Source organism: Cervus elaphus, chromosome 26 (genome assembly GCF_910594005.1).
Source record: "Cervus elaphus chromosome 26, mCerEla1.1, whole genome shotgun sequence".
Lineage (NCBI taxonomy): Eukaryota > Metazoa > Chordata > Mammalia > Artiodactyla > Cervidae > Cervus > Cervus elaphus.
In genome coordinates, this window is record NC_057840.1 from 47278278 (window position 1) to 47292599 (window position 14322).

Sequence of the window (14322 nt, forward strand, 5' to 3'; positions counted from 1 at the left end):
TTATCTGACCTTTTTTTCTTTTTAATATTGCAAACTAGGAGGGGAAATCTAGTATCTCTATTTATTGCAAATTACAAAATTTGTACTTGACTGTAAACTTTCATGATGGATACTAAGTTTTTTGATAAAGGAAAAGCCAAATGAATAGGATCCTGGAGTCAAATTAGTGGATACAGATATAAAATAGGTTTCCAGAGAAGCTGGGGCTTGTGAAGACTGTGCTCATGGATGGTCTCCACGGTGACGTTAATCCACGCACTCAGGGGTGTTCTCTGCTCAGGACTCGCCCTTTATTGTGGTCTTGCTATTTTAAGACTCATTATTTGACCAAGACACAGAGCGAATTCTGAACGAACGTAATCACTTCCTTGATTTGGGTTTATCGTGCACCAAAGGGGCCCTTATTTGGTGCAAACGAGCTGGAAGAGAGCCTCTCGGATCCTTCCAGCCGGCAGTCCTGAGGGGAGGGGGCAGAGAATGGAAGGTGCCTGAACAGGGCGTGGCCCTCAGTTCTCCTGACGGAAGTAAAGTCCGTAAAGCCAGCATGGGGGTAGACTCTCAGTGAGCCGGAAGTAAAGCCAACGTGGGGAAGAATCTCAGTGAGCCGGAAGTAAAGCAGAGGTGGGGGAAGAATCTCAATGAGCCGGAAGTAAAGCCGACGTGGGGGAAGTAGCTCAGTGAACAGGAAGTTAAGCCAACATGGGGGAAGTAGCTCAGTGAACCCGCATGTCCCTGGAAAGCGCGGGATGGTGGGTGTGGCGGCGCTGTGACTGTGCGTCTCCCTCCGACCCGGAATGGGATGATGGTGATGCTGGCTCTTCCCCGTGGGTGCAGACGTGGGGAGGCCCCCAGGAAAGCACGGCCAGGGCCGCTGCTCAAACAGCCCGCTCTCTGGCGCTTTGCCTTCAGGAGACAAAGGGCAATGGCTCCCAGTGGCCACGGCACGGTTGCCCCACGTGGCTGGGGCCGGGCTCCCTTTGATTCACACCCGTAACCATCAAAATCTTTCAGTAGGTAAATGAGGGAGTCTCTTTTCAGATGAATGTTTTTAATGACTTTAAATATTTTTTTCATTTAGCTTCAGTTTTTTTTGTGTGTTTTTTTGTTTGTTTGTTTGTTTTTTGTTTTTTTTTCCACAAAATTACAGTACTCCCCCAGCAGAAAGATAAGAGCAAACCAGAGGTCGCCTGCAGAAGGCTGGAGGAACAAAGAGTTCATCCTGGGGACACGTACTCCTAACTTCTTTAAAAATCTGGTACCTTTGGTCACAATGAGCTTGGGTAATTTAGTAATTTTTAAAATTCTCATTAAGGAAGGTTGTGACTGAGTCTTCCTCCTGCGCGATGCCTGATGTTCAGTTGATGCAGGGGAATTCCTGGCTATATCACATACCATATCCAGGACTGCAGACAGGACACGGGGCAGCTTCCACGTCCTTCCAGACCAGCTCAGCACAGCCCGCTAGAGCACCCTGCTCACAGCGCAATGTCGAAGAGCAAGTCCTCTGTGTGGACCTGTGAGAGGTTCCTGAAAGACCCCTGGGCGTGTCCCCCCACAGCGCCAGCACATCACATGTCCTGGGTGGACATCCCCGGCACCGAGCAGTGGGGCCCCTGATCTTGTGAAGGAACCAGTAATACCAATCGGAGTCGACAGTCATGTTCTGCAACAGTGGCGTCCGCAGCCCCAGCTGAGCGAGCAAGCCCTGCATTTTCTGCAGCTCAGGGTGGGGTGTTAGTGATCCTTCACAGTTAAGGGCAGTCAGGGATCTCAGGTGCAGCCGGCCTGACTGCTATTGTGGAGATGGACAGGGCTGCTCAGGACTGTCAACTGGGTTCAAAACGTGTGTGTGCACACGTAGTCACTCAGTTGTGCCAGACGCTTTGTGACCCCATGGACTGCAGTCCACCAGGCTCCTCTGTCCATGGGATTCTCCAGGCGAGAATACTGGAGTGGGTTGCCATTTCCTTCTCCAGGGGATCTTCCCAACCCAGGGATGGAACCCAGGTCTCCCACATTTCAGGTGGATTCATTACCATCTGAACCACCAGGGAAGTGGTTTTACCTTCAAATGTATGTTTGAATAGTGACATCATGAGATACTGATTTGGGTTTGTTTCCTTAAAAACAGACTCTGAGGGTGTTTTCCATAGAGAGGTACCAGAACTCTTTGAAACTTTGGCGAGTTTGCTCACACTCAGAAGACGAGGACAAGGGGGGTTTTGGAAGTGGCTGGTCTGTATACCGCCCAGGAGGGTGGGCCAAGAGGACCTTGGGCATGTTACAAAGTTCACCCCCAGTGGCTTCATCCCCTTCTGTGCTCACCAGTTTTCTCCTGCCTCTTCCCAGGGCTGGCAGACTCGACATCTCCAGTGGGCACAGCTGACCAATCCTCCTATCCCATCTCTCCTGGTCCTGCAGGCCCCCCACCCCCACCTCCCCTGATGCCGCTCACTCTCCCTGTGCCGGGAGAAAACACATTTTTTCTGGAACAAACGGGCCACCTCTGGTTACACAGCTGGGTGAAGAGTTACCTGCATCTCAGGGCAGAGCTAGAGTCTTCATGACACGGACAGTAGTGCGCACAAAGGACTTGTTGATGGGCAGTAGCAGGGCATCTGCGCAACAGGCTGACGCCCTTCCCATCTCATTTACTTTCTTTTAAAATATTTGTTTAATGTTTGGCTGCATTGGGTCTTCGTTGTGGCAGGCGGGATCGTTCCTGGCGGTGCATGGACTCTGTAGTTGTGGCATGTGGGCTCGGTTGCTCCCTGAGATGTGAGGTCTTAGTTCCCAGGCCAGGGATGGAACTCACGTCCCCTGCATCACAAGCTAGAGTGTTAACCACTGGACCCCAGGGACGTTCGCCTCATTTACTTCCCTAATGAGGATCTCCTGGTGATTCTAGAACGAAGGCCAGCGCAGCTGGACTTCAAGGCACCACTCACGTGATCACAGCTCCGATTTTGCCCGGATGTCTGCTCATCTTCCTTTCCACTGGTGGGGGTCCCCTCCCTTTGTGCTGCATGTCTAACATTTTGAGGACATTTTTCTAAACTACGGTCAGATATTCATTCCATGGTTAGAGGAAAAGTCGTGTACTCTCTGCCAGGAGCTGCCGGACTCTGAGCACAGACAGGCATGCTTGAGAAGATGCCCCTGACTTTCAGACAGGCCTTCTGAGCAGATGGAAAGTGAGGAATGAAAGTGGAACAATCTCTGCCATTCGGCTTCAACTGCGGGGCCCTGGTGCCCGCCAGCCAGCCTCTCGGGACAGCTGTGCTTTGTAACAGGCATGAGGTCATCTTTGTCTGTCACTGGCCCTCCCGTCACCCGCAGTGTTTCTCTGCAGGCCCCGGGACAGCGCAGCAGTGGGTACTTGGCTGTGCTTGGTCGTGAATGGGCCCATTGTTGGAGGTCCCGTCCCCACCACTGAGAGGTTGTATCAGAACGCTCTGGCTCGGTCGCCTCAGCCGGTGCAGCACCGGGGTCAGTGGGGTCATGTTCAGGGGCCTGAGCCCTATGAGTGCAAACACCACGTCACCACATGCCAGGCCAGGTCCCCCACCCGGAGCTCCTGTCGCCCAGGTCCAGAGCGGGACGTGACGCAGACAGTGACCAATGAGGTCACTGTGAATGTGGGGAGCTGGGGTGGGCCAGGCCCTGGGCTCGGGCACTGCCAGCCCACCTGCATCATTGTGTGACCCCTGGACCCTGCTAGTGCCCCTGGGGGTCACCCAGTCTCCTTCAGTGTCTCTTTGCTTTCTCCTTTACCCAGAAACTTAGTTTCCCTAAGAGCACCTTCTCAGCAAGTCCCTGGGATAAGGCTTCCGTCCTGCAGACCCCGTCACCCCATCCCAGCGATGGGGTGACACATCGGCGAGTCTCAGGTGACTCTGTAACCCTCAGGAGCATCGTGACTAGGAGGGTGCTGGCCCCTCCACCCATGAAGTGACAGTGACGAGCCCCTGTCAGGAGGTGTTGGGACAATCTTCCCAGGATGCTGCCCCTGGATGTGGGACATAGTGTCTGGGGGGTGGGGCGGGTGGGGCGGGGTGGGCTCCCCTCCCTCCGCCACCCCAGCGCCGTGGAGCCTGGATCCGCTGGCACTGGTCACAGTTCGGTTGCTGCCACTCACACCTGAGTGCTTGGGACACATCACCGGTCTCCCTTCTGTCTATAAAACTGATCAAAGAGCTTCATCCAAATCGATGGTGAATGTAAGTGCTCTGGAAAGAAGGCTAGTCTTGTTATTAATGGGGCTTCCCCCGTGGCACAGTGGTAAAGGATCCGCCTGCCAATGCAGGAGACACAGGAGATGCTGGTTCAATCCCTGGGTCGGGAAGATCCCCTGGAGGAGGAAATGGCAACCCACTCCAGTATTCTTGCCTGGAGAATCCCGTGGTCAGAGGAGCCTGGGGGTCTACAGTCTACGTGGTCGCAAAGAGTCGGACTGACTGAGCATGCGCACAGACACTTGTTATCAACACAGTAAAAAGGGCAGAGAGCAGGGACCAGGGCAGAGACTAAACCCCGGGGCTCCACAGAGACCGCAGCCTGTTGTGGGGGAGGAGTGAGCCTGGGACTCCCAGCGACGAGGGGTGATGTGGCCTTGCAAACCAGGCTCTCCCAGTAAAAGGGAAGCCAGTTTTCCCGATGCATTTGTGAATGTGTGTTGGATGTTTTCTATTTATCCTTTGCTTAAGGAAACAGGCAAAATCCTCCTTGCGTCCAAATGAATCGCAATGCAAAATAAAAAAACATTTATGCCTCACACATGCAAATATCAGCTGTTCTGTTTGGCAAACTAGATATTGACCTCGGGAAGGAAATGTTTCTGAAATAACACAGAGAAAACCTCACTTGGTGCCTGTTCCGACCAGCACTGTTGGCAGTGGGTGGGAAAGCTGTTACTTCGATTTTACCTGTCCCTGGTTTGACTGATTGCCCTTTCAAGATCTGTAGGATTGCAGTTAAATTCCCCCTTATTCCTGATCTTGGCAGTTTGTGATTTCTTTCTTTCTTTTTTTTTTCACGATCAGTCACAACAGGCACTGCTCATTTTAACTAATCTTCATGTGCTAAGTTGTTCAGTCGTGTCCAGCTCTTTGCGACCCCATGGACTGTAGCCTGTCAAGCTCCTCTGTCCGTGGGATTCTCCAGGCACAAGTACTGGAGTGGGTTGCCATTTCCTTCTCCAGGGGATCTTCCAGACCCAGGGACTGAACCAGCATCTCTTACGTCTCCTACATTGGTGGGCAGGATCTTTTAGCTCTAGGGTCACCTGGGAGGCCCAACTAATCTTTAAAAAGAAGCAACTTAAGACATTGTGAGTTTTCTGTATTGTTAGTGTCCTATTTTGTTGATTTCTAGCATGGGGCTTCCTTGATAGCTCAGTTGATAAAGAATCCGCCTGCAATGCAGGAGACCCCAGTTTGATTCTCTGGGTTGGGAAGATCCCCTGGAGAAGGGATATGCTACCCTCTCCAGTATTCTAGCCTAGAGAATTCCATGGACTATACAGTCCATGAGGTTGCAAAGAGTCAGACATGACTGAGAGACTTTCACTCACTAGCTCAGTGTGATCTTTATCCATAAAAGGTTTTAAATGTATACTCCATGGAAAAGTTGGTTCTAAAACCACTGAGAGAGGCACCTGGACGTGGCCCCCGGTGAGGGTCCTCCCCACGTGGTCACCCATGCACCCCTCCTTGCTCACTAGATCCTTCATGTGAAGGTTAAGAACTTGATCCTGGGGGCCTAGCGATGAGGGGCTCTCCCCTTAGGACTCACTGTCCACACCTGCAAATAGAGGGAAGGTTGCTGTGCCCTCGCAGGCAGCACTGCATCCCGAGTGGGCCCCCTACATGCGGAGACACCCTGGGCTCCCCCCCCTCGACTTCCGGAGATGCCCAGGCCCCCGCTCTGATACTCCTGCGGGCTTCCTCCAGGCAGGAACGACTGTGGGCACTTCAGGCAGAGGGAATCTTTTGCATGAGTTGGCCAAAGTATTGGAGATTCAGCTTCAGCATCAGTCCTTCCAATGAACACCCAGGACTGATCTCCTTTAGGATGGACTGGTTGGATCTCCTTGCAGTCCAAGGGACTCTCACGAGTCTTCTCCAACACCACAGCTCAAAAGCATCAATTCTTCGGTGCTCAGCTTTCTTTATAGTCCAATTCTGACATCCATACATGACTACCGGAAAACCATAGTTTCGACTAAACCGACCTTTGTCGGCAAACTGATGTCTCTGCTTTTTAGTACACTGTCTAGGTTTGACATAGCTTTCCTTCCAAGAAGAAGGGTCTTTTAATTTCATGGCTGCAATCACCATCCTTGGTGATTTTGAAGCCCAGGAAAGCAAAATCTGTCACTGTTTCCACTCTTTCCCCTTCTATTTGCCAGGAAATTATGGAACCAGATGCCATGATCTTTGTTTGTTTGTTTTTTTTTTAATGCTGAATTTAAAATCAGCTTTTTCATTCTCCTCTTTCATCTCATCAAGAGGCTCCCGTTCCTCTTCACTTTCTACCACTAGAGTGGTATCATCTGCATATCTGAGGTTTCTGATATTTCTCCTAGCAATCTGGATTCCAGGATACAAAATTACAGTTTCAGAGTCAGTTTAATCTGACCAGATCCCACAGATCGCCACCATCCCTGGAACTGTGCCATTTGTTGGGAAACCACAAAACTGAAGTTTCTGATTTCTGGCATCTGCTTTTTCTGGGAATAGAACAGATAGACATAAAACCTCTCTTAAAGTGCCAGGGTGTCCCCTAGATGTGTGGAATTAAGTCACACATGCCCTGCCCTTCAATAGAGACCTCCCATGTTCACTCACTCTACTCAGAGGCCCGGCCTGCAGGGTGTGTGCTCCCAGCCCAGCTACAGGCACGGCAGCGATGGGAGGATTAGGCCCAAACGTCACCAGTTACCCAGAGAATGCGGGGTTCCACCTTCTTCCTTTCATGGACATCGTTTCTCACTCTTTCTCCATGGACCCAAAGATTTCAAAGACAGACCTCATGCTCTGAGTAATCTCTAGTTCTCACCATCATTCAAACTGACTCTTCTGATTGGAATGACCCACCAGACTGAAATTACTTTCAGCAAAAAAAAAAAAAAAAACACTGCAGTAGTGAGCATATGTAGATGGAACTCTTAATCTGGGGTCATGAGCTCCCTAAAACATATGCAAATTTTGTTGTTAGCAGGAACATATTCTTAGGAGTATTTCTGGAATTAGCTTTCATGGGGGTTGGGACCCCACAAGAGGTTAGGTACTGCTGGCAAGCAGCCTTGTCAAAGTCACTCAGTCGTGTCCAACTCTGTGTGACCCTGTGGACTGTAGCCCGCCAGGCTCCTCTGTCCAGGGACTGCTCCAGGCAAGAATACTGGAGTGGGTAGTCGTTCCCTTCTCCAAGGGATCTTCCCAACCCAAGGATTGAACCCAGGTCTCCCACATGGTAGGCAGATTCTTACTGTCTGAGCCACAAGGGAAGGCCAGGTCATTTTATTATGACATGATTTGATTAGCAACAGATTTCTTAAAATCCTGGTCATTGCTGGCAGCAATGCCTTCTAATGCAGGACACTTAAGACTCTGGTTTGATCCCTGGGTCTGGAAGATCCCCTGAAGGAGGAAATGGCAACTCACTCCAGTATTGCTGTCTGGGAAATCCCATGGACAGAGGAGCCTGGCAGGCTACAGTTCACCGGGTCACAAGGAGTTGGACTCGACTGAAATGACTTAGCAGGCAGGCACGACCCTTTGCTAACCCCCGGAAATTCCAAAGCCTCAGCTAGGGCAGTACCAGGGAGAGGCCATCTCAGAAGAACTCTGTTTGGGGTGGCATGTGGGATCTTAGTTCCCTGACCAGGGACTGAACACATCCGTGCCCTGGGCAATGAAAGCAGACAGTCCTAACCACTGGGCCATTGGGAATCCTCTCGGAATACCTTGGTGATCGCTTCTCTTCCTGGCCAAAGTTTAATACCGTCCTAAAAAGAAATACAGGCATCAAGCTTCTCTTTTACTTAAACATGAAGAAACTGCAGCTCAGTGACTTGGAAAACATCCTCAAAACATCAGTTACAACATGAACGCACATCATGTGTAGAACATTTTTTTGTTGTTTTTTATTGAGGGTCGTCCACCAGAGCAACACGATCATTTGACCCATCTGCTTTTAACATGAAGAGCAAGGCACACAAGTCCATCCGATGTCGCAAAGGAGAAAAAGTGCATGGTGTCCGTGGCCAGTTACGGGCAGACGGGGCTGCAGGCCCAGCGAAGCGGGGAGGGGAGGAGAGGGAGACAGACAGAGGACAAGATGGGGACAGACATCACGTGTGCCAGCGCCGGGATGGACGCACAGATGCAGAAGGGTGCTCCGCAAACATCGATTCCTTTAGGAAAGTCTTTACAATGTCCTTACTGTCACGATGGGCAGGAACCTGGGCCTGTTAATCACTGCTGTTTGTGCCAAGTGCGCGTAAGGCCAAGGCACGCCGCTGCCCTCCTTGACCTCACAGCTGACGCTCAGCTGGTTGACGTCCAGAGCAGCGTTCCTCCCGGCAGACTCCAGAGGGTGGCCGCAGCATTCACAGAGACACGTGTCTTAAAGTCACCTCTGCATGATTAGTGCCTTTGCCACTGTGGTATTAAGACACACATTTAAAATAAAACACAGTCCAGCTCTGGGCATTCATACAGGAGGCAAGCTATTCAGCAGGTGGAGGTCCTTGGTCCTGCATCTCATCTGGCGGCTGATCCAGCTGCCGCAAAATTAGATGCTTCGTGTCTGCCTAGATGTGTGCCTAACACGGGATAGAGACAAGAGCAGAGACCTCCGCAAGAAAAGTACAAAATTGGTTTTTAAAAACGTAAGGCTTCAATGTACAATACAAGCAAGACTTGACACTTTAAAGTCTAATGAGATAAACATTAAACTAGTTATTAAGTGTTATAAAATAAGTCAAAAATTGAGGTAATACATTACACTCTCATATAACCAGCTTTATCTGAGTGTAACCTTCTCTCCCTTCTCAACCTTGGCGTTAAATATACTCAGATGCACGGAAGGAATATCTAGAAATCAGCCTGGAGTTAGTGGAGCAGAGTATGATCTCTAAGAGGCAGGGGAGTCTTACCCTGTATTCAAATAATAAATAGAAACTTCCCTTTTCCAAATCACTGTATACACCTGTACAAAGCCACCACGTCACTGATTCTCACACAGGGACTAAAAGCACTGGAAACACCCATCCGCCCCGCACTCCCACTGTCCCTCCAGAAGCGGGTCTCTGGCCCACACACCGCGTCCTGCATGTGGGTCCAGCTCTCCGCACGCCAGCCCCCCCTTCTTTCTGTAGCACAAAAGACGCTTGTGAGCTGCACTCACATACAGGGGGTGCTTTCTCCAGAAGCGGGGCCTCTGCCGCCTCACCCCCGACGCTGAAGAGTGCCCGCAGCTGTGCTTGCCGTGTGTGTGTGTGTGTGTGTGTGTGTGTGTGTGTGTGTGTGAGTAGAGAGAGCACTCTGGGCAAGAACATGTATGTACACCGGTGTGAGCACGTGTGCAGGAACGACCATGAGTGTGAGTGTGGATGCGTGTGCAGGAGAGCACAAGTATGTGAGTGTGAGAGCTGAGTGTGTGAAGGTAAGCATGTCTCAGTGTGCAGGCACGTACCTGTGTGTGTGGGACTGCGCACGCGGGCTCCCGGCCCCCAGGAGCCTGCGCGGTGCCCACAGAGCACTGCGCCCATCACAGCGCCCACTGGCCAGGCCGACCTCCTGGTAGTCAGCACCCTTCCCCTGGCCGTCGGGAAGTTGGGTGCACCTGCGTCGCCGGTTTTCCAGGCCCCAGGGCATGTTTCCCACTCAGGACAAGCAAAACCGTCCACGCAGCACCGCGCCCAGCTCCGCACCTGACCGCCGCCCTCCTGGCCCCCAGCGCCTGGGGGGTCACCCGGCCCCCCGCACCTGCAAAGCCACACCCACCGATGGGCTTTCCCCCGCAGAGGGTGGGGGCCCCAGGGGACCCTGAGGGGTGGGGGCTGAGAGGCATGGGCACCGCGGCTCACCCCCGGCCCACGAGCCCCGAGGACACCCGTGGGTGCGGAAGAGGACAACAGGTGCAGACGCAGACCCGCCGGGTGCAGGCCGGGCCGGCGGCAGGGCGGGGTCGCGGCCGTCTCCCCCTTCCTCTGCAGGTGGTGGGCCGCGGGGAGCCCGAGAAGGGTGCGGGCGGGGTCGCGGCCGTCTGGCCTCTTCCCTGCAGGTGGTGGCCGCGGGGCCGGCTCTCCGGGGCGCGGTCACAGCGAGCTCAGGTGCGGCAGCGCGTCCAGGGGCCCCGGCCGGTCGCGCGCAGCGGCCGCCGACTCCACGCCGCGCAGCCACTCGGTGCACTTGCGCACCAGGCCCTCGTCGGCGGCCGCCGCCTCCTCCTCGTACTCCACGTCGTCGTACTTGTGCCGCTCGTTGAGCAGCGACACCTTGAGCAGCGAGCGCAGGTCGGCAGGCCGCGGGCCGGGGGCGGGCGGCGGCGGAGGCGCGGGGCGGCGGCCGAGGCCCGCGGCCCGGGGGCAGGGGGCGGCCGGGCGCCCGGCGTCGGCGGGGGGCGCCCGCCGGGGCCGCGCCAGCAGCTGCCTCTCCAGGTGGCGCCGCTGGATGACCAGCACGGCCTCGGGCGTGAGGCTCAGCGAGAAGCGCAGGGCGGCGTCGGGCCCGGCGCCCGAGGCGGCTGTCCGCGCCCCCGAGGCCGCGGTCCCCGCGGGGCCGTCGCCGGAGCCGGCCGGCCGGGACGCGCACGGGGCCGGGGCGCGCGGGGAGGCCGGGCCGGGGGCGCGGCGGGCCGGAGGCCGCTTCAGGGTGGCGGAGGGCCAGGAGCTGGACAGCGGCCCCGGGGGCCGCTCGGGAGGCCGCCTCTTCTTCTCGGCGGCCGCGGCGGGCGGCGAGGGTCCGGGCGGGGCGCAGGCGGGCGCCGCCGCCTTGCGTGGGGCCCCGGGCTTCCGGGGCGGCGGGCGCGCGGCGGGGACCCCCGGGGCCGGGGTGGGCGGCGGCGGCGGCGCGGGCGGGAACGGCATGGTGGTCAGCGCCCTGAAAGGAGAGGGGCGGCTACCGTGAGGGCGCGCCGAGCCTGGCGCCCTCCCCGGGGGGCCGCGGTCCGCCCCCCGCCCGCCCTCCGCACCCACCTGGGCTGGGCCGCGGCATCTCCGGCGCGCACACGCCCCCCGCGTCCACACCCAGGGCCTGGCGCCCGGGCACCCCGCTGCCTTCCTCCGTCCTGCCCTCCTTCCGGGGCCAGGGGCTCTGCCGGCTCTCCTCCGGGGACAGCGGCGGCCGGTCCACGCGGAGCCGGGCGCGCCCGCGGGAGGAGGAGCCGCTACGCCCGCACGCCCGGCGCCGCGACTGGGCGACCGAGGCTCCCCGGGCGGCCTTCCGCCGCGGGGGCTAATCCATCTGAGGCGGGGAAGACCGGGCGTGTCCTCCGCCCGAGGCGGGGTCCTCGCACGTGGGCCAGAAAGTCGTCTGCCACCTCTCGGCGCCTCTAAGATGGTGCGCAGGCCGGCGGCGGCGGGGGGACCGCGGGCCCCGCGCGCGGCCCCGCATCCCGGTGTCGAGGGAGGAAGGTGGCCGGAGCTCAGAGGCGGGCACAGACATGTCAGGGCATCCTTCTGGTTTTGTTTTTGGATCATGTTGAAAGACAGTCATTTTAAAATGAAAAACCTCGTATTCCTTGAAGAGGCCAAAAAAAAAAAAAAAAGCCAGTTTCGGTTAAATCGTGATATAGGAACTACCAGATCTTCAGTTCATTTCAGGAGACTCCTGTGAGCACACAGAAAGCATTTACTGCTGTTAACAGTGGTTCAAAGGGACGAGACAGCTTCACTGGCAACTTCGAGTCTAGTGGTAGAGACCTGAAAACACTCCTTCAGTTTTCCAATGTGTGTTAAATAAATGAATGATTCATTGAATAATCGCAGAGCAGTGCATCCCAAAGTCAAAATTTCAAATGAGGAGTCCCTGCATTACTTATGGAGAATACTTATGGAGAATTACTTATGGAATCATCCATTGTTTAGAGCTCAAAAAAAATTGTTTTTCCCTATGCATGGGATATGCTTTTCTGGGCCAGGGAAAGCGTTAGTCACTCAATTATGTCTGACTCTTTGCAACCCCATGCACTGTAGCCTGCCAGACTCCTCTGTCCATGGGATTCTCCGGGCATATTACTGGATATGGTATACTGGAGTGGGTTGCCATTCCTTTCTCCAGGGAATGGAAGAATTCTCCAGTAACTCCCAGGAATTCTGCAGGGAATTCCTTTCTTCCTGACCCAAGGATCAAACCTGGGTCTTCTGCACTGCAGGTGCATTCTTTACCATCCGAGTCACCAGGGAAGCCCTTTCTGGGCTTCCTGGAACCAGGAACACAGCTAGATGGTGTGGGTTATGGCCCGGGTTACGGAGAGCCCTCAGCTGTGGCCTGTTCCCCCTGCCCAGGGCCCTGACCCGCTCTCCAGGCTCTCCTGCTTCCCACCAGCACCTCCCTGTCGTCAGGGCCCCCTTCCCACGTGCTCCCCTGCTCATGGCGCGGCAAGAAGGAATATGATGGGTGGCCGGAAACGTTCTCCTGATGGCCAGGGATGGAGGGGTCGGTTAGGCCCTGTCATCTCCACCATCACCCTCAAACCACCCTGAAGAGCTGGGATTAAAATGCGTGGGTGATTTCAGCAGCGCCGCAGGTGTTTTACGACCTAAACTGTCTCCAGGGTGTTTCCGCTGAGCCTTGGGAGGAGACAGGATGCCTTGAGACACTGGCAGGGACAGGGAGAAGGTCAAGGAAAGAGGACAGAAGGGAGCCCTGTCTGGAAGCGGGGATTGTGTATTTTATGGAGAATATGGACAGAATACTGGAGTGGGTTGCCATTTCCTTCTCCAGGGGATCTTCCCGACCCAGGGATTGAACCCAGGCCTCCCGCATTGCAGGCAGATGCGTTACCCTCTGAGCCACCAGGGAAGCCCCGTTTCCTAATTCTTAGGATGCTTTGGAAGTGACCCTTGAAGGGTGAGGGTGGGAGGTGAGCGTGGGTTGGCATCTCACGGTCAGGACAGCCGTGTACATCCACATGCGCGATGCATGCGCTGTGTGGCACGTGCCGCCCCGCCCCTCTGACTGTCTCCAGCCTCCTAGAAAACCAGGGCTCCCAGGTGGAAACACCTCCCAACCGCACACGGCCCCGGGGGAGGAGGAGATGAGCCTCAGCCCAGCCGTGGCTACAGTCGTGTCCAACTCTTCGCGACCCCATGGACTGCAGCTTACTAGGCTCCTCTGTCCATGGGATTTTCCAGGCAAGAGTCCTGGAGTGGGGTGCCATTTCCTTCTCCAGGGGATCTTCCCGACCCAGGGATAGAACCCAGGTCTCCTGCATTGCAGGCAGACGCTTTAACCTCTGAGCCACCAGGGAAGCCCCCTTTTCATCACAACAACCCTTTAAAAAATTTTCAGGATGAGTAAAATAAATGCAGAAAATATTTCAATCACTAAAATAAAATACCAAGAGTATATCCACGCTTGAGTAAAATTACAGTACCACAGGTTTGAAACTGAACTGAAAATGATAGAGGCTGTGGAATGATGGCCACACCCCTCAAAGAAGGGCCACAGACATGCTCCCTCTTCACACCTGGACCCCACGGACATGTCCACAGTGGACAAGTGCTGTTTATCAGACAGACACACTGCTCAACTGGTCCTCACCTTGGAGTTACCAGTGGATTAAATTACAGCCAGTGATCACATTAATATCAGAAAACTAGCCATAATTTCAAGAAATCTTTCATTTTCCTTATTAATTTTTTTTTTTAAGTTCTTGGTTCTACTAAGGCATATACTTCAGTGTTCAGGAAAAATTCAAAAAGGAAAACAATACTGTCTTTCCAATTACACTGTCTTCCCATAGGCTCAACTTCATTTCTGACTTTTGATTCAAAGCTTTTACTTGATAGAGTGAAAAGTACTCAAACATCTGGAACTAAAACTAAATCTGAATTTTAAAACATGGAAAGCTAACTCAAGTTTTTTAAAAATAATCCCATTTTAGGGCTTCCCTGGTGGCTCAGTGGTAAAGAATCTACCTGCCGATGCAGGAGACGTGGGTTCAGTCCTGGGAAGATTCCAGATGTCTCGGAGCAGCTAAGCCTGTGATCCTCGACTGCTGGGCCCACGTGCAGCAGCTCCTGAAGCCTGCTCGCCCTGAAGTGCATGCTCCCCCAGCGAAGCCAGAGTAACACAGCCAGGGAGCGCCCCC

The 14322-nt window shown here is 54.5% G+C and overlaps 1 protein-coding gene across 1 annotated transcript; it reads right to left on the bottom strand.

Annotated features, from left to right (window-relative positions):
* Positions 1–10193: 10193 nt before the first annotated feature.
* PRR18 (proline rich 18) lies at positions 10194–11338 on the bottom strand. Its single transcript, XM_043888287.1, has 2 exons — positions 11204–11338; positions 10194–11108 (listed from the first exon to the last, which is right to left on the bottom strand). The coding sequence occupies exon 2, from the start codon at positions 11093–11095 to the stop codon at positions 10325–10327; it is 771 nt and encodes a 256-aa protein (XP_043744222.1). The 5' UTR covers positions 11096–11108; positions 11204–11338; the 3' UTR covers positions 10194–10324.
* Between the last annotated feature and the right edge of the window lie 2984 nt (positions 11339–14322).

Bases quoted from the DNA above. Each gene is read 5' to 3' on its own strand.
- PRR18 (XM_043888287.1), bottom strand. From the start codon at position 11,095: ATGCCGTTCCCGCCCGCGCCGCCGCCGCCGCCCACCCCGGCCCCGGGG.